This window comes from Gopherus flavomarginatus, chromosome 3, assembly GCF_025201925.1.
Source record: "Gopherus flavomarginatus isolate rGopFla2 chromosome 3, rGopFla2.mat.asm, whole genome shotgun sequence".
Taxonomy (NCBI): Eukaryota; Metazoa; Chordata; order Testudines; family Testudinidae; genus Gopherus; species Gopherus flavomarginatus.
The window spans coordinates 200,289,128-200,309,905 of NC_066619.1; the positions used below are offsets into that span (position 1 = coordinate 200,289,128).

General features: G+C 42.2%; 1 protein-coding gene across 4 annotated transcripts in view; it reads left to right on the forward strand.

The window, feature by feature from the left end:
* The window catches only part of DCLK2 (doublecortin like kinase 2), a 142,623-nt gene that overhangs the window by 75,062 nt on the left and 46,783 nt on the right, over nt 1-20,778 (forward strand). For all 4 annotated transcript variants that reach the window (XM_050946358.1, XM_050946359.1, XM_050946360.1 and 1 more), the window contains 2 exons: nt 14,814-14,886; nt 17,486-17,594. In XM_050946358.1, the coding sequence (XP_050802315.1) occupies nt 14,814-14,886; nt 17,486-17,594 (182 nt within the window). The remainder of the gene's footprint in view (nt 1-14,813; nt 14,887-17,485; nt 17,595-20,778) is intronic.

Here is a 20,778-nt window from a genome sequence, read left to right on the forward strand (position 1 = left end):
AACTTAGAAAGCCTAAAGCTCCGGTAACCACCCAGGGCTACTCTATGGGCTGCAACACTGCAAGCTGCTGCCCCACCCCTGGCATGCCCCTCTCACCCCTGGCAGACTCTTCCTGCCCCTTACATCCCTTAGGGGATTCTCTGAGGGCAGCCTTACAGCTGTCGGGCTTCCGCAGTGCCTGCACCAAGAGAATCCTCTCCTAGTGAAACCATGGCTTTCCCTTTACCAGGGCTCTGGCCCTATTACCTTATCTGTGGGGCTAGAATGGTGGTGAGCCTTTTGCTACCTGTCTTTTGTAGGAGAATTTTCTAGTGACTACATAAATTGCAGCATTTCTGCAGGTGCACTAGAGGATTCACTCCCTTATCATTCTGTGTTGCAGTTCTCGTTGTTGAATGTAATGGTTGTAAAGAGGATGCATAATTTCATCAGACATAATTGTCTCAATTTAGAGAGCACAGAAAGGACAGATCGCAATTAGAGTGGTACTCAGGTTTGGGTTTTTTGACATACTAATTATTATTGAATCTTTGTCTATTTCGACTGCATATTGCACTGATTTCTGGCAGGCTTCCCCAGTGAGCCTGCTAGAAGGGAATTTTGATTGATGTGATGAGTTCCAGTATATTCTTAAATTACTTGGTTCTTGGTAGTAATTTTGTGCATCTCTTGCACTAAGGCCACAGTGCTGAGCTATACTAGTTCCTCTTCGCACACAGGCTTAGACTGATTTCTTGTTATGCACTCTGTCTTGAAAAAAATGACGTGTGTGTAGGAACAATAGCAGTTTTTACTTGTGAAAATGTGAACTGAGTATCTTAAATCAGAATTTGGCTCAAAAAATCTCCAGTATTGCATCCTGAAGTTGCTTATGGTATAAAACACCATTATTGGTGGAATTGGGGGTATCTTATTTACAAGATTTTTCGGCTCCTACATTTTAACAATTTCTTGTTTTTATCTCATTTATCTCAATGGAATTACTAATATAGAATTATAAATAATTACTATTCTGATTGCTTTTAATAGAGATAATTTCTGATAGTAATAAGCTATTTTTAATCAAGTGGAAAGTCCTCTCTCCCGTTCACTGTCAGTTTTACTCAAGTAGCTTCTGCAGTAATTTTCCGTTTTTGAATTCAGTCGATACTTGGTACTAATGGATTTTCGTGTCAAGTAAGCCATGCATGCATCAGCAGAGTTGAAAAATGGCAAAAACAAACTAATCATCCGAAAAACATAAAGTACCTACTGAAGTAGTAGCAACCTGTCATTTTTCCCCACTGGTATGCAGCTATTCAGAAGTAGACTCCAGCTGTGTTTTGGTCACTAGAGAGATGGGTATGCTTGGATGGTTCATCTTGGGGTCAAGGCCAAAAGGAGTTAATGTATTCTGTCATACTTGTTTCTGGGATGCATTCCCAACACTCATCTGTTTCTGGGAAGTATTCCAGCAAGCATGCATGAGGGTTAAAGAATTGATCTAAAAATAGTAAGAGAAATATTGTAACACAGTTATACCTGTGCTTTTTAGGGGGCCATTATATTTGTGATGTTTGGTTTGACGTATCCATCTATGAAAAAGAAAAATTCAATGTTATTATTTTGTAGCGCCTTTGCAGTCCTTGCCTTATCCCACTGGAGATGTCTCCTGTTGCACACTGTGTTCTTACATGCACAGGCTGGCTTCCTGCACTTGTATAAAGCTGCAAGGAATCGCTGTCCAGGAAGTGACAGGTTTCAAAATGGTAGCCGTGTTAGTCTGTATCAGCAAAACCAACGAGGAGTCCTTGTGATACCTTAATAATAAATAAATTTATTCGTCTCTAAGGTGCCAGAAGGACTCATCGCTGTTTTTGTCCAGGAAGTGACCATGACTGCAGCTGAGAAAAAATGCAATTGTTGAAACCATGGCAGAACATTTATCACATTGAAGGCACAAGATCATATGCAGAGGGTTGGTTTGTTTGAAAAGTTAATGTTTTGGCTGCTGATTTCATTGTAAACGTGTATTAATAGTAGAATATTAACAGACAAAATTAAGAAGGTATTTAAAAATTTGCTGGTGGTTTTATGTGTGTGCACGTGCAACAATTCATGCAGTAGCTCTCAGGAATTCAAAGGGCAGGGTTCTATGACACTTCCCTTCCTGTTTTTTTTAAGGTTTTTAAAAAATAGACCCAATTCTCATTCTACTCCACAGTTTTAAAGAAAAGAGAAGTTATGGTTATTTATGAATGCTGTACTGCTGATTGAGCTCCCTTTTTCAATGGCAATTGATATAGAAAATAAACTGTCATTTCTTTGATTAAAGTGGATAACAATTCTGGTAACAGTGTCTAGTGTCGCATAATCATTGGAGACAATTATGATGAGGTCTTTTTGTCTGGAAGAAGAGAACAAATCAGGGTTGATATTCAACTTATTGAAATGATCATGCAGGAACAGCAGCTGCAAACACAATACCCTTGCAACACCAATATCTTCTCGATCTCCAGAGAAAAGTATATGGCAAATTAAGTACATGGCATATTTCACCACACAATTGAAGCTGGATAATAAATGCTAAAGACGAGGGCAGAGCTTACGTGATAATTCCAACCATCAGGGCAGAAAAATAGCAAATCATAGTGACTTCAGTAGCAATTTTTCTTTCTTGATCACAGACTTTGACCCTTGCATCATATTCTCTTCATACCACTTTTCCTTCAAAGCAAAATGAAGAATTATTTCACTCTCCAAGGATTTCCCTCTCCTCAGTGTACTGGATCCATGGAAATGGTACCTTCAGGGGCAGGAAACCAATCACAGGAAACAAACTCTTGAAGGAAGAACAGCTTATCTTTTTATGGAGGGGCTTTTTTCTGCCCTGATAAACTTTCATCTCGAATGTCATTGTGCTGCTGATTCAGTGAGCTAACCGACCAGATCAGGATGCTGTGTTTGTTCAGGCAAAACTTGCTCTGGAATCTGGGGGTTGATATTGAAGTCAATGGTAATTTAACCTAAGTACAGATTGGAGGATCAGGGCCTTTCATAAATACACCTCTACCTCGATATAATGCTATTCTTGGAGCCAAAAAATCTTACCTCATTATAGGTGAAACCGCATTACATCAAACTTGCTTTGATCCACCGGAGTGCGCAGCCCTGCCCACCCGCAGCACTGCTTTACCGTGTTATATCCAAATTTATGTTATATCGGGTTGCGTTATATCGAGGTAGAGGTGTAGATGAATTTGTTCCTTGATGGAAGGAAAGTTACTGTGATGCAGTGCTTTTGTGAGGATGGGTTACTGAATGACTGGGGTACCCATGGAAACAACACATGCTATCACACACCACTGGATATTGGTATGAGTTTTAATTAGGACTGTCAAGTGATTGAAGAAAGTAATCGCACGATTAAAGAATAATAGAATACCATTTATTTAAATAGCTTTGGATTTTTTGACATTTTCAAATATATCATTGGTTTCAGTTACAATACAGTGCTCACTATATTTATTTTTGATAAATATTTGCTGTAAAAAAACAAAAGAAATAGTCTTTTTCAATTCACCTCATAGAAATACTGTAATGCAATCTGTTTATCACGAAAATTGAACTTACAAATGTAGAATTATGTACAAAAAAAACTGCATTCAAAACTAAAACAATGTAGAACTTTGGAACCTACAAGTCCATTCAGTCCTACTACAGCCTGATTTCCAGGCTGGAGCTCCCCAGCTCCTCTTGCCTTTCCCCAGCACTGTTCTACCTCTGGTACCCTGCTCCCAGGCAGCTAGGTGCTTCTCTCTCCACTGCTAGAGAGAGAGACTGCCCCAGCTCCTGGCCCCCAGCCCTTTTATAGGGCCAGCTGTCTCCTAATTGGGCATGGCCCCAGCTGTGGCTGCCTTCCTAATCAGCCTACCCTATTAGCTCCCCAAGGCAGCCCTTTCCCAGGGCTGTTTTAACCTCTTCAGGGCCAGAGCGGGGTGACTGCCCCACCACACACTGCTGTAACGTGAAATATATGACAGAATGTGGGTAAAACAGAGTAGGAGACATACTATTCTCTCTCAAGGAGTTCAGTCAAAATTTAATGAACACATTATTTTTTAATGAGCGTCATCAGCATGGAAGCATGTCCTCTGGAATGGTGGCCGAAGCATGAAGGAGTGTATGAATGTTTAGCATCTCTGGCATGTAAATGCTGGCTACAAAAGTGCCATGCAAACGCCTGTTCTCACTTTCAGGTGACATTGTAAATAAGAAGAGGGCAGCATTATCTCCTGTAAATGTAAACAAACTTGTTTGTCTTAGCAATTGGCTGAATAAGAAGTAGGACTTTTATGCGCATAAGTTTTACATTGTTTTGTTTTTGAGTATAGTTATGTAACAATCTGCATTTGTAAGTTGCACTTTCATGGTAAAGAGATTCCACTACAGTATTTGTATGATGTGAATTTAAAAAAAGGATTTACTTTATCATTTTTACAGTATAAATATTTATAATATAAACTGAGCATTGTACACTTTGTATTCTGTGTTGTAATTTAAATCAATATATTTGAAAATGTAGAACAACTTCCAAAAATATTTAATAAATTTCAATTGGTATTCTATTGTTTATCAGTGTGATTAAAACTGCAATTAATAGTGATTACATTTTAAAATCATGATTAGTTTTTTTGAGTTAATCGCATGAGTTAACTGCCCTAGTTTTAATCAAACCTCTGAACTATTTTCACATCAATTGGAAAATCATTGTGCATAATATGAGTGTTGGGGAGAGGCTTACTTTCATTTTTCAGTATAGATTCTGATGTGCTGAGTCATTCAGAAATTTGACAGTCAAACCATGATAGTGTCTTGGATAATGCAGGATGACTTAACAAGGAGGACTGTGTTCTTTTTATTCTTTGAAAAGTACAACCCTTCTGGTTGGCATCTCCAGTGACCCAGATATATAATGCTCTTAAAATACATGTTTTCTCCTTGGCTTCAGCAGATCCAACACATCTGCTGCTACTAGAGAGCACTGCACCATTTAAAAAAAAAAAAAAAAAAAAAAAAAAGCAAACTTCCAATTTGAAAGGGTTAATCAAATATGTCAGAAGCTTTCGTTTAGGGGGAAAGAGGAATAAAGTACTTAACATTATGAGATTTTTAAGCATGGTCTTAGACTTTCCAATGCTCTCTTGTGTGTGTTTGGTTATTAATAGATATCAGGATTTGTGAAGTGTTATTGAAACTCATCTCAGACTGGTTAATTCAGCTAAAATGGTTCATTTTCTGTCTGACATTTTAAAACTGTTTTTACAATCCATGTGGTGAAAACCATAGCAGCAAACCGGTTTAGGTGATTGGTGTATCCAGCAGATATTTTGTGTATCTCTTTTGAAATTAGGTTCCATAAAACCCAGCCTTGCTTTGTAAATTTCTGTAAATAAACAGGCTTTAACTTTGAGGCATAGTTTTGGAAACCTGATTAAGCAACTAAATAGCACTATGCTAGAGTGTGTGTTTCAATGTGTTGAGACCAAATGACTACGGTCAAATGGCATTATGGCCCTGATTCAGCAAATCACTTACGTGCATGCTTAACTCATTGACATCAGTAGGATTAGTCTCATCCTTAAAGTTAAGAATGCACTTAAGTGATTTGCTGGATCAGAGCCTATATTCTTGTGGGGTTAAATTTTTTTTTAAATTTCCCATTAATCATGTTAGCATGTTCAATTTTAAAAATATATACTTCCACAAAGTTGATCATTTTATTATCGTGAAATAAAAATAGAGCTTGTTAGAGGAGTCCTTTAGACACTGCCTTCAGATATTTATATTTAGATATCTTTACTGCTTATGTAATAGATTAGAAAGATTTAGCCTGTCTGTGCTGGAAAGGGAAACATGAGCATGATACTTAGTGTAAAGCCCATTTACAGCTATCATAGATGGGCTCGGAATTCTGAACACTCTTGCTGAAGAGATTTTGAGCTGTATGGCAGTAATGTCAGCGTAGTTCTTCAACATTTCTAATGCAGCGCAGTCAAGTACTTGATATTGCAGTGGAAAGTAAAGAATTTAATATATAGTGCACCAGCCAAACGTGGGACTGCTGGGTCCCATTTATATCAGGCTCTCTCCCATTGAGTTAATGAAGAGAATTTGAAATCAAGCAGAAGACCAACAAAAATAATGGAGTCTTTCACTGTAGCATGGGGTTCTGGGACAAGAACTGCAATGAGCAAGTAAATATAAAGCAATATGTCAGTGAGGACTTTGTCCAGGGACTGTCCTGGCTGAGAGCCTCAGTCTTTTGTCAGTTTTGTCTCAGGAATCAAATTGGATTAGAGCTTAAGTGTGTAATAAGCTTTATTATTTTTTTTAAAGTGGGAAAACCTAAAATAACACTGTGGTGGCTATTTCACTGCCCCTTCTTAGTACCACGCTTCCGTACGCAAATGCTCACTCATAGTGGTTATCTTGTTACCTTCTATAGCAATGAAGACATGCTTGTAATATTCAAACTCCCTCATAGCTTTTAGCAAATGAGCCTCCTAAAGTTCCATGCTACATATTATCTATTTCAATAATCTATTTCATACCTATCACATATATATTCCAAAAGTTAAAATAGTCAAATACAAATAGTTGGCCACCAACTAGAGACCATGCTTTCTGCTGACTGTAGGTGCATTCCAGCTGTTTTCTAGTCACTTCAGGTAGATATGTAGGAGAATTAAATATATGAATAACACTCCAGATCCTCAGCTGCATAGTTAAGACCTTATCACTCATTTCTATTCAAGACAGCATCCAATTTGCATGTCATCTTCAAGCTTAAAGTAAACACCTTAGTTTCTAACACCTTTAAAGAAAGTTGTTTTATCAGTGAGATGTGTATATAAAGTTGCGGTACTTTTCTCATAGCCTCTTCCAAGAAAATCTAAGCTTGGTTTTTGGGTGAGGGTGGGAGGAGAGAAAAGAAGGGTTTTTTGTTTTTTGTTTTTTTGTCTCATCAGCAGGCATCTGTTCATCTTATTCCACATATTGTCACGTTGGAGTGACTGACTGCATAAGAGACCTACAGTGCCACCCGAGGGGTGGGGGGGGGTGTGAAATGGGGCAATTTGCCTCGGGCCCCACAGGAGCCCCCACGAGAGTTTTTCGGGGCCCCTGGAGCGGGGTCCTTCACTCACTCCGGAGGCCCCGGAAAACTCTTGCAGAGCCCGGGCCCCCGGAGCTGCTTCTGCTCCGGGTCTTTGGTGGTAATTCGGCGCCGCTTTGGTGGAATCTCTGCTGCAGGTCTTTGGGGCACTTCGGCGACAGGTCCTGGAGCGGAAAGATCCCCCGCTGCTGAATTACCGCCAAAGCAGGGCCCCCCCCCACCGCCGACGATCCTAGGTCCCCTGAATCCTCTGGGCGACCCTGGAGACCTATACCAGAATTAGATAATTACTCATAACTGGGGATGGGGGCGGGCTAGGGGAGTAGTGATAGGTAATTTCATTGCAGCTGTCTGGCCCTCTTGTAATTCTGTAAGCCTTATTTTGGGTTATCTCAATGGTCCTTGGCCAGATTTGAAACAGCTTTATGAAGTACCACTGACTTGTTCATCACTCCCGTCTTGTTCTGTCCTTGTATTGCTGTGGTAGTCATGCAGCTGACTGTTTGAAGGAGTATGGGGAACACTTATGTCTTTGGAAAAGCTCTGCACTTGTCTTCACAAAGATGCTTCCTTTCCTTTTATAGAAATAATATAAATATTTAAACTCATTAAGAATCAGACTGGCGAATATCAAGAGCTGTGTAGTCTTGCAGACAACCTCAAAACAATATCAGCTTGTGGGAGTCAGAGGGTTCCTCTTAGGTCTTTTGGAAACATTCACCATTTCATCATAATAATTTTTATGGCATAGCTGCTGCCAGGGAAAAGAAAAGGATTTCTTGCATTTAAATATTAAATTAAATGTTGTTCTTTGTACAATTCCTATGAAATACTGTTAGCAGATTTATGATATTGTAATACAAATTATAAACTATAAAGATACAGACCACATCCAATTCCACGTGACTCACTTGTCTCCTGGCTACTGCAAATTATTATTTTAAATTCCTAGAGCCACTTCTTATGGACTTACAGTGGAAATATTCAATGTAGTATAATATGTAGAATGTAATCAAATGATTTCACTAGCATTAATTTGCCACAGACTATAACTGTCAGTATTAACTCAACTGCTAATGTAGTCATAATGTAATTATATAGTATAGTGGCTTACTAAACACTTTCTGTACAAGAAGATTTCCTTACGGATGAACTTAAAGAAACCTTAGTGGTGCAGAAATAGTACTGTACGCTGTGGGTCCTATCTCTCTCCAATAAATAATATTTTACTTTTATAAGCTTAATTTTTCTGAGTCTTCAGTTAATTTAAAATTTCAGGTGATGAGCTTCATGATGTGACCAAAACTGACAGGTTTTGGGAAGCCGCTGTATTAGAAAAGAAATTGGTTCCTTTAAGTTAGTTTTAAAATGAAGTTTCCCATGCTTTGTACCCAGTAGTAGTTTCTGTGGCATGGAGGTCTCTCTTGATATTAATGAATGACTGGGAATTGGGTTGATGGCAAGAATGGTTAGTCATGCCATACTCCTTAGGCTAAATTAATGTGTTCCTTGCATCTTGTCACACTGAGCACCAAAATACATGCTTTAAATTCATAGGCACATCTACTGTGAGTGTCCTTGTTGCAAGGCCTTATATCAGAATGTTACCCAACTTCTCCAGCTTTGTCAAACAGCTACTATAAAATAATTCCATATACAGAACAGTGTGTTGGATGTTTGTGAAGTTGTGGAAAATTAATACTCTTCCACAGAGGTTTTGGTTTTGCACATTTCTACCTGAGGAAGCTAAAACATTAGCTGGACAGGTTTGATTTTTAGAACAGATTTTGTGGGTTTTGTTTGTTTTTTGGCAGTGTAAGTGAGGCTTTGTAACACTATATTTGACTAGTTTTGTAAATCGTGTGTGTGTGTGTTGTAAAGTGTCTTCTGTGTGTCACTGAATGCTGTGTTGCTTTGGTTTAGTGTTGATTTTGCTCTGGATGTTATGTGAAAACATGAATTCAGGATGTGACTTGAGGGAAGGCAAAGGTGAAGATTGCTAAACTGCGCCCCCCCCCCCCCAAAAAAAAAAAAAGTGCTAGCTGCCACTGTGTGCCTCAGTGGAGCATAGCTGAGAATACTAGATTCAGGACAGACTGCTGAGAAATAGGGCAGACTCACCCCTCATCTGGTGGTTATTCTAAACTTCTGTCTTACTACACTGGTTTAACAAGAAGTCAAAAATGCTGTCTCCTTAGGCATTCCAACCTTTGCTTCACCACCCAGCCACTGGACTTTATAATGAGTAGTTACTGAGAACGAATTTAATCAAACAAAAGATTCTTCTAATCTCAAAAGATCAGCTACATACCCAGGTCAATATATAACTCACATCTTACTCAATCACTGTTGCCAGTTTTTTAGTATCAAGTATCTAAAAGTTTATTTATAAGAGAAAAGAAAGAGGAGAGAGTTAAAATAGTCGAAGAATTCATATACATACAATCATTACAAAGTTCTTGTATCAGGTTTGTAGCAGTGATGTTACAGACTGCTGGCTTGTAAAGTCTCTGGTGCCTTCCAGAAGATTGGAAGGTCCTCAGTCCATAGTCACTATGCTCCCTTAGTGTAAATCCATAGTCCAGAGATTAGAACATTGAAGAGGCAAAATGGAGATGTTGGTTCTTCTATACCTTCTCCCATGTGGATGGAATTTTTACTGTCTGAAACAAAGTCCCTTGCTCAGTGTGTGGAAAAAGTACAGACACAAGATGGAGTGCCGGGTCACATGAGCAAGTCACATGCCATTACCCATATTCTAGCTAAAGCATTCACAGGAAGGCTCACCAGGCAGGGACAAGCTTCTTCTGTGGCCTACTGTGAGAGTTAAGTGGTGTTTAATGGGCCATCAATTGAATAGTCCATTCGCAATGTGCATTCTGGCTCCAATGTAGATTTTATGTGGTGGGTGTTACTCAGGAATATAGCACATATGTAGGATGCCAGCACTAGGGTGACCATGTGTCTCAACTTCAACCGGAACACCTTGTCAAAAAGGGACACTTGCAGCTCCGGTCAGCATCGCTGGCTGAGCTGTTGACTGTCCTGTTGGTGGTACCACGCAGCAGGGCTGGCAGGCTCCCGGGACACAGCCAGTATTTCCCCCCTCCATCCCCTATGCGTAGGGGCAGCAAGGGGGCTCTGTATGCTGCTTCTGCCCCAAATGCCATCCCCACAAATCCCATTGGCCGGGAGCTGCGGGGGTGACACCTGCTGACAGGGAGACATGCAGAGCTACCTGGCCCATGCCTTTGTGTAGGAGCTGGAGGGGGAACATGCCACTACTTCTGAGAGCTGCTTGATGTAAGTGCCGCCCAGAGCTTGCACTCCTAACCCCCTCTCGGGCCCCAACCCCGTGGTCCAGCCCTGAACCCCATCCCGCCCTACAAACACCTCAGTACCAGCCTGCACCCCAAGCCCCTCATCTCCAGCTCCACCCTGAACTTGCATCCCAAGCCAAAGCCCTCACAACTCCCCAGCCCAGAGCCCCTTCTGCACACTGAACCCGTTATTTCTGGCCCCACCCCGGAACCCACACACCCAGCCCAAAGTCCATACCTCCTCCCACTCCCCTACTCCCTGCCTCAGCCCAGAGTCCCCTCCTATAGTTTGAACCCCTCGGCTCCACCCCCCAGCCCAGAGTCCCTCCTGCACCCCAACCCCTTCATCCCTGGCTCCACCCCAGAGCCCTCACCCCCTCTTGCATCCCAGCCCACTGCCTCAGCCTGGAGCTCCCTCCCTCACTCTGAACTCCCCATTTCTGGCCCCACTTTGGAGCCCTCACCCCCTCCTGCACCTCAGTCTCCTGAGCCAACCTGGTGAAAATGAGTGAGTGAGTGAAGGTGGGGAGAGTGAGCAACAGAGAGGGGGGAATGGAGTGAGAAGGGGCAGGACATGGGCAGGGTCACAGAGGAGGGGTGGAGCAGGGGGTGGGGCAAGGATGTTCAGTTTTGTGCAAGTAGAATGTTGACAGCCATAGCCAGCGCATAGCCAATATTTATAACTTCAGATACAAAAATGATTCATGCATATAAACAGGATAATCATATTTAGCATATCATAACTTTGCCGTTGACACCTTACAGGATATACTTTGTATATGATGTGTTGCAATTGTTTAAATGGCAATATCAATTATATAAATGATCATATCTCAATCATACAGCATCACACTAACGTACGGTACTTTTAATTCATAGCAGAAGTCCTAGCTAGATACAGAAATGGAGCTTAGATTCTAAAGTGATGGATGTATTCACAATTTTTAAGAGACAAGATAGTTCTACTCTTTTAGTTAGCAGCACAAGATTAAACTACTCCACTGTCACCCTAGGGCCAAATTCTGCCTTTCAGTATGAATTCTTTGACAGCTGTTGCAGAAATTGGAGAGCAGAATAGAGTTCTCTTGGCCAAATCCTTCTCCTCAGAGAGTATGGTCCCTGTGACTGTACTGTGTAAGAGGAACAGGAAATGGGGAGTTTGTGTGGGCTGGGAGTAGATGAGGATTTCTTCTCATTTTCAGGCTGCAAAATGATAGTATGTTCATTGTATTAACTAATATAATCTCTGAGTTTCTGAGGAACCTGCAGTAATTTTTGTGCCTGTTTTTTCCCTTATTACATAGGGAATGGCTGGTAGACTGGTGAGTCTGTTTGCAAGTCCAGTGCCTTGACTCTTTCCCCATCTCCGTGTGCATTGTGGTGCAGGGAGTCCTTATGGAGCTGTGCCTGCCAACTTAACTAGGGTAGCTGGCTGCTGGAATTGTCCCTTAGCTCTTCACAGAATAGAAAAATAACTTTCTAATCTGTGGCAGGTTTTAAAAAATAATCTCTTTAACAAGACTACCCACAGTATTGCTATTCTATCATGTTGTTGTATAAAAAGAAATTCAAGGGATATTGCAAATGCTGGTCATCTGAAAACATAAATATAGTTGCTCTGCTTTGTAAGTGTATGCACACAGACTATTTGCTTATATGTCCCTTCCCTTCCTCATCAATTTAGTGTCTGACCCCCTCACAGGCATTGAGGAATTATTTCCCTATCTCACCAGAATGCTGCAAGGATTATTACCCCAATTTTACTGCTGAGGAATTAAGGCACAGAGGATCTGATCCACAGCCCATTAACTCCCATTGATTTCAGTGGGTGGTGGATTAGACCTAAAGAGGTTATGACTTGCCCAAAGTCATGCAGTAAGTGTGGTAGAGCTGGGGCTAAAACCCTGAGTCCTAATCTAGTGCCTTAAATCTCACACACCACCATCCTTCCTCTTGCCTTTCTGCTATTCTTGCCTGCATTTTTCTATCCCAGCTCATTATACAGTAAGATTCTAGTACATTTTCACTATCCTGTATCTCACAAGGATAAAGCCATCTAGAAATGTGGATTGGATGATTTGCTATCTTAACCTATTATCACTTATTCAATGACATTTTTAAATCATAACCAAAAGAGAGATTAGATATTTTTGCTGATGACTCAGACTTTTTAGTTGTACAAAGATGGGTCAACATTATTATCCCCATTTTACATTTGGAGAAGCCGTAGCACTGAGTTGTTAAGTCACTGACTGACTGAATTACAATCTTCTGTTAATGTCGTAAACAGGACACCTGGATTCAGTTCCTAATCCTTTATAGCAACTAGATAATGCTGCTTTCGTTATGAATTAACTTATGCTGTTTAAAAGTTGTCAATAGGAAGTGGCAACTATCCAGTTGCTGCTGACACTAACTGACAAGCAGCATTTTTTCTGTGGCTTCATAAAATTAAGTTGCACCATAGCTAGTTACTGTACCTTTAGCTGTTTTGTCACTTTAGATGCCACTGGAAACTTGAGCACTCATTAGCATTATGTGAGACTTTAACAAAATCTTTCTGCCAGTTCAGTTACTTCACTGACAGTAGTGTTAATGACTTAAAATATTCAGTAACGCGACAATGTTAGCTGAAATTGAAAATGCTGCACTTGCATTCCCAGGTGTTGTGCAAAGCCTTGTTTCAGCAGATATTGTGCTTAAGGCAGAGAAGCATTTTAATCCTTTGTGTGGTGAATGGTGAGAACTGTATTAATCCATGAAATCAGTGAGAAAAAGAACCCTAGGGAACGGGTAGAAATATCTTGTAAAGGACGAAGGAGGGTGCTTTTAAATACCTATTAATTTAATAAAGCACCCATATGTTTTGAACTGAAATGGGAGCCTTGTAAAACTTAACATTCTAGTACATAAAACATTTTCACTGTTTGATTGCTTTCAGTTTATTCATTGCACAAGTCCCTGCCTCCTTTTACAATAACACTGCACTGCTTTATATATCACTGTGATGTATATAAAGGCAAGAACTTTTCTTAATTAGTTGTGAAGACCCTGTTAACATATAATACCTGTAAAATGGAATTACTGTGGGAAATGTCATCTTGTCTGAATTTCTCCTTAAAAAATTGTTTACTGTCTCTATTTTTATATATAATAGTTATTAAAATATGCATTGTACAGTTGGGATGTAGAACAGTTAGGTGAATTCAGTTTCTCTTAGTTCTAAGCATTCACTTCAGTAACAGTATAAAAAAAAACCCACTCAGGGTCGACTCTAGCTATTCCAGGGCCCTATGCAGCCCCCCTGCGGGGGGTGTGTGTGTGTGGGGGGCCCCAGGCTTCTGCGGGAGGGAGGGTGGGCTGTCTTGGGGGGCGGGGAGGAACCACCCCCCTGCACTCACTGGCAGCACAGCTGGGGCCAGCTTACTGCACTTCCCGCTGCTGGTGAGTGCAGGCCCGGCCCTCCTGCAGTCCTCAGGGGATGGGGGTGGGGCTAGGGTAGAGCAGGGGTGGAGTCTTTGGGGAAGGGGTGGAGTGGGGGTGGGAAGAGGCGGGACGGGGCTGGAGCAGCACGCAGCTGCGCAGGGCACCAGAAAATTTGGTGCCCCAAATTCTCTGGTGCCGTACGCAGCTGTGTACTTTGTGAATGGGTAGGGATGGCCCTGCCCCCACTAAATTTAAAGCTAATTTTAGTGCTCGTAGAGGTGCCAGCCTGCCAGCCCTAGATACTGAAATTCTCCTTTAAGATATAGAAATTAGTGGTGGCAATGCAAGCCTCCCTATACCACCCTCCCAGCATGCCTCAGTGCTAATCTAAAGAGACTATGCATCAGGGTGAGAGGGAAGTTCTGTTAATGAAACTACAAACAGTACCAGTTGTGATGGTGGACTTTAGGTTATGGACTGAGACCACCGATTCGTCGTATATTGGCCTCTGAACTACGTTTAGCAATGACTCTTGGCTACTACAGGTTTTGAATCCGGCTTAGATGTGAAAACTTTTGTAGTCTTTACTGGTCCTTTGGTTTAGGGGAGGACGGAATTTCCGTTCCCCACACTGACCCTATAAAGCCAAAGTATCACTTCACAAAAGTAGAGGGAATGTCATTTGCTGTGATTAATGCCAGTGAAATCAGTGGTGTGACTCCTTTCATAAACAGGGCCTCAGGACTGGGATCCCAGTCTTTATGGGCAGGCCTAGTGCAAGGTAACTATGTTGAATAAGTATAAAAAATTAATATGTATAAAAATTAAATTGGGGAAGATAACTTGTTTTCTTATTATTCATTTTAGTAACTTTATTATCAGAAATAATGGACTTATGCATATTTCCATAGATTCCTCCACACTGTGGCTCTTCTTCCATTGTGAATGGTGTGCCTGAACTATTCCATTGCATAAGTCCTGAAGGTAAGCATTTAAACCACTGTTTGCTACTAACCTTCACAAAATCCTTGTTCACCGTTAAGTGACTTTGTTAGCTCAGTGATACTAGACAACTGCTAGCAATCCATCAGATTTTAATCTTAGATCCTTGACATTCCTTAGTAGGTACTGACTGTTTGATAAACCGTTACTGCACTTGCTATATCAAGTCTGTACAGTGAGAGAGATGAATTCGATTCTAAATAATATTGCCCCTTTACCAAATGGTAGCAGATTTTTAGACCTTACAGGTCAGTTTCCCATTGGAAGAGAAATCACTGTCAGGCTATTATCAGTGTGTTATTTACAAAATGTACCTACACCTTGTTTCCTTTCAACAAAATGTCACAAGATGCACATAGGAAAATGCCTCTTTCAGAACCGTGAGCTGAAGCCACCACTGTCCTCCTATAAAGAGGCAGCTGTCTTGAGCCTCTTTCTCTTCTGAGTTCCCCTGGAATCTCACTGCTCAAAACATTATTGACTCAGCTCCCTGGAATTTACACCTGGGAAACCCTCTAACCCAAAGCTTGGTCACATGGTCTTGCAGTATGGCCCTTCTTTATGCAACCAACACACAAGAATTTCGGAAAAGGTTTCACTGTCCAGAACATGCTTTAATCCACACAATCCCATTAATGACTGCCTGGATACAGAGAGAGTTTCATCCTGAGTGCTTAACCTCAACAGCTCATAACGTGCATGCCATAGCAATATCTTCATTAATACACTCCTCTTATAACTTGATTTATATGTTACAAGCAGCAGCTCTGGTCTAAAATTTTTCTTGATGTATTGACTTCGGGACTGAGGCTCCCCTTACAAGAAGATTTCTTTGTTTCTAAAGATCTGACCTGAGGTATTCAGCCTGCCAGCATTCAAGGTTTTTCACCCAGTCCATCTTCATAGCATTATATTAGTCCATATTTATAATCATCTCCTTGCTCCCAAGCAACAGTATCCCCAGCTTCAACTTCACCAAGTCATTCTGGAAAAAGCTGTAGGATGCAGAATGAATAAAAAGCCCTGCTCTTCAGTCAAATCCCAGTGGGCACTTTAGAGTGATACAGTCAGCCCATTCATGGAAATTATGAACATTGTGTCTATGGTGACCCCGCAAAAGTAAGGTGTTTGCAGTTGGATTGGAACTGTAGTCTTCCTCATGGTAGCCCATTTTGCTGCAAGTGGAGTCATCAGACCAGCCAGCCCCTCATTCTAAATTTACCTTTTCAGTTCTGTAGGAGATCATCTTATGGATAAATCTCTGTGACCATTGTGGGAACTTTGTTAATCTATTTGTTTTTCATTACCAAATAAGTAATCTGTTGAGAATAGGGAGGCTAGTAAAGAATTTATGATCTTGTTCCTACAAAAATACTTGCAAATTGATGTCTCTTAATGTGTGTGAAAGAGTGGTGGTAGTCAGGGTGGGAGAGCAAGACAAGAAACTTAATAAAGAACAGGTTTTAAGGCCATGATCTACTTTACTTGACGTCTATTTCCAGTGTAGATAGAAGTGTTGCTATGATCTAAAACTAGTTCTTATCTCCTTTAATAAAGCGATTAAGTCTTTTTAAAATGGGATGACACTATTATACTGTAGAATTAACTGGTTTTAAGGAAAGATACAATGTTTTAAAAAAAAACCCTTAACATTAGCAGTTATAAAACTTATCTGTAGTTTGGCACTATGACAAGAAATTTGGTACATAGAATTTCAGTGCCAAATTTTCTAGACAACTATTAGCTCTGACTAGCTAACTTCTAGACCTGACTAGCTCTTTAATGAAACAAATCAAAGACGATGAGATCCATAGGCAATATTGTCAGTAAAATGTAATGTCTCTTGAATGTTTTTGGTTTAATTTTAATACACAAGCAAAATGTAATTGCAGTCTTCAACATTTAGTTGGATATGTTGTTGCACCTTAAAGAAAGTCTTGGATAGGTGGTTTAGCCAAGAGACTTGTATGATAGCTGCTGTCTGTGCTAAGCAAGGAGGAGTCAAGAGTTGTTACTTTTTTTATGGTATAAGAAGGGCCTCAAACAACATAAAATATGTTTAATTAGTCATCTGAAATTTTCCTCATTAGTTAAATGCATAAATAACTGTCTTTTTTTCATTACCAAATTTTTACTATTTTTCATGAATTTGTAATTCCGTTCCTTTTTTCCTTTTTTTTTTTTTTTTTTGTGCTCAAGGAAAACACCAATGAAAATTTGAAAAAGAAGGCCCTCTTAATAAAAAGCTAAATGTGTCAGGACACGGCTGGAGTTAAACATTTAACTAGAATTTCTGTCACCTTTGGGATTTGTCAACATAGAAATGACAATAATATAAGAAAATGTTTTTCTTATATGTTAACAAGGACAAGGAGGTCACACAGCTCTGATTAAGCTTTAATAGTTCTTGTTGCTGTTTTGAAATAAAAACAAAGGGACAGATTGTACTGAACATAGTTTATTTTTACATTTCTATTTTGTTTCTAGGAATATCTACATTGTACTCTTGAACTCTGTGGGGATATGCCATATTGCTGATGTCTCTCTCCACCTTACATTATTGTCCTTGCTTTTTGTGCAGGTGTGAATGGAAACAAGTGCTCAGGGTCATCCACTATTCTTGAGAAATACAGAGTGGGAAAGGTGATTGGTGATGGCAATTTTGCTGTAGTAAAGGAGTGCGTAGAACGGTAAGCAAGGAAGTTGTTTAGCTATTTTTCAGTTCTATATCTTTTAAGCTGTTGATTTAATTACATTGTCTATGTCTCAGACAGTGTGTATATACAGTATGTGGAAAATATACACATAGGTATACATAGTATAAATGTATGTCTATCAATAGTATGTATGACAAAACAAAAAAAATCACAAGAAGTCATGATAGTGCAATAATAAGAAATAAATATGGCTGCTGCTTCTTCGAGTGATTGCTCATGTCCATTCAATTTAGGTGTGTGCGCTCACCGCATGCACCGCTGCCAGAAGTTTTTTTCCCTCAGCAGTATCCAGGGAGGACCAGCTCTGGCACCCTGTGGAGTGGTGCGCGTATGCTGTGGCATATAGGGCACCGCCGGCCCCCTCCACTCTCAGTTCCTTCTTGCCAGCAGTGACTGTGCATGGAACTTATGCTTCTTCAGCTAGAACTGTTGCTTTTTGTTCCTTTGAACTTATTTGCCTCTTGCAAATATTACTGCGTATAGTTTCCCTCTAGGTTAGTTCAACCTATTTGTTAAGTTAGAGATTTAGTAGGTCACTAAAGGGACTTCACCTTAGGAGGGGCATGCCCCAGTCCCCAGGCTTTAAACCCCGTGATCACTGTAAAAGGTCCATGCCCATTAGCAATCCACATAATAGTTGTTTATGGTGCTTGGGTGAAGGTCACGTTAGTGATAAGTGCAAAATCTGCAAGTCCTTCAAGCCCAGGACAAAGAAAGAGCATGACATTAATTTGAAGCGCTTCTGATGGAGTCTGCCCTTACCCTGATGCTGGAGCAGTGCTCCGATTCAACACCAAGCACCGTGACCTTGGTGCACAGCGTCCCGCTGGTACCGTCTATGAGCTGGCACTGATCTCCTTCTGTGGCTCTAGCCAAGAAGCCCAGGAAGGAAAGAAGGTCTCCAGTTTCCCTCAAGGGAAAGGACAAGTCTGGGGTGGACCAAGCCCCTGTCTCTGGTGCCTCTTCGCACCCTTAGGGATTCCAGGCCGCAGCTCAGGTCGAGTGGTGTAGCCCAGCCTGTTCCCCGTTGGATAGCGGCAGAGGTCCTCATCAGCTCTGGGTGCCATCCATACCAGAGGCCCTCAAAGCAGCGCAAGACATTATGTCCCTCCTGGTGCCAGGGTAAGCCAGCATTGGGACCACCACAGTCTCCACCTTTCTGGCAGCGCGCGCTCCGTCACGGGGGATGTCCCACCAGCGGTCACCCTCTTGCAGCTGACACGCTTATGACTGTGATAGGCAGAAGTTTTGCAGCCCATTCTGGTCTCTGGACCTCTGATAAGGGCAGAGAGGCTTGAGGCGCAGCTCATGGTAACTGGGCGCAGACCTTTGGAGGCACGTACCCCCTGGCAGGAGTTTCGGTTTCGGTGCCTGAAATCTCCGTGGCATCAGTGCTGCTCCAGGGACAGGTGGCATCCCCCAGGGTGGCGTCACCATGTGCAGCTACATCTTCATGATGCCAAGCCCACTCTAGTTCCCGATCCTGCTCCACATCCCAGTACTGCTCATTAAATGTGAGGCATAGATCGCTGGCCCGGGGCTGTTGCGGATCCGCCAAGCACTGCTTGTCACTGAGGTCCCAATCCAGACACTCGTCAAGGTCAGCCAGATCCAACTCCGAGGGGGGCAACCAGTACTGATCAGGACAGAGGCACCAATCAGACCCATCTTGATCACAAAGAAGCAACTCTGGCTCAGGTTCGGAGCAAGGTTCCATAGTGGCAGGATAGGCTCCAGCATCTACGGTGCAGACTATGTCGGCTGCACTGCAGCTGGGCCTGTGACCTCAGACTCTATGGCCAGCACAGTGGTACCCATAGAACCCATGGGGGTTCACTCAGCCCCCTCTGGCCACCTGCTCGGTGTCCAGAGCTTCAGAGAGACTGGCTACTGCCCCCCTTCCAGTCCAAGAGGCCTCGGCTGCAGGCACCCCACAGGCACAGGAGAAAGTGGGTGAGCAAGCCGCCAGACCACCTATCATTGCAGAGGACCCCTTGGAACTGGCTTCTCCTCCTTATCGCCAGACAAGGCCATAGTGGGGCTCCCTCCACCAGTGCCCCAGGATGATCCTAGGGCTCATCAGGAGCTGTTAAAGAGGGTTGCTGCCAACTTGAGCCTCCAGGTGGAGGAGTTAGAGGAACTAACAGATTCCCTCCTAATGTTCTCTGGCCCATGGCCCCAGCTAGGGTAGCTTTCCCCCTACATGAGGTGGTCACTAAAATTACAAATGTCCTCTGGCAAACCTCCTCCTCCTTGCCTCTGATCTCCAAGAGGGTGGAGTGCAAGTACTTTGTGCCATCCAAGGGCCACGAGTACCTTTATACCCACCCTGCTCCCAATTCCCTAGTGGCAGAGTCGATCAACCACAGGGAGAGACAGGAGACTGGACTTGTTTGGACGTAAAGTTTATTCGTCCTCTAGTCTGCAGTTGCAGGTGGCCAACCATCAGGCCTTACTAGGCCGCTATGATTTTAATATGTGGCAGGCCATGACCAAGTTCAAGAGCGTCCTTCCTGAGGCTTGTAGGAAGGCATTCCGAGTGATCCTGGATGAGGGCTCAACTGCAGCCAGAGCAGCTCTCCAGGTGGCATCGGACACGGCGGACACCGCTGCCTGTACCAGGGCACTGGCCATCTTGTTGTGTAGGGCTTCGTGGCTGCTCCTCTCTAGTCTTTCCTCGGAGGCTCAGCAATCAATGTAAGACCTCCCTTTCGATAGGCACACCTTGTTCGCAGAACAGATGGACATTAAGCTCCATGGCCTGAAAGATTCCCTCACAAGACTGAAAACATTGGGCCTGTACATCTGTGGCCCTGCCTGCAAGCAGTTTTAAGCCACAGCAGCCTTAGAGCTAGGGGAACCACCCTCACCAGGAGCCTCCCCACAAAAGATCCAGGGGCTACAAGAAGCACCTTGGCCACCAACCCCCGTTTACATCCCAGGCGGGCTCAACTCGCTTTAAGCAGATGGGCTAGCAGCCATTTTGAGGGTACATCAGAGGGTGACCTACTGGACTGTTCCCCAGATCCTTCCTCCCCTCTGTTTTGCCAACTGCCTTTCTTTCTTCCTTCCTCCCTGCATGGGTGTCTATAACATCAGACCAATGGGTCCTCAATATGATGGTGCAGGGTTACAGTTTTCAATTACTTTCTACCCA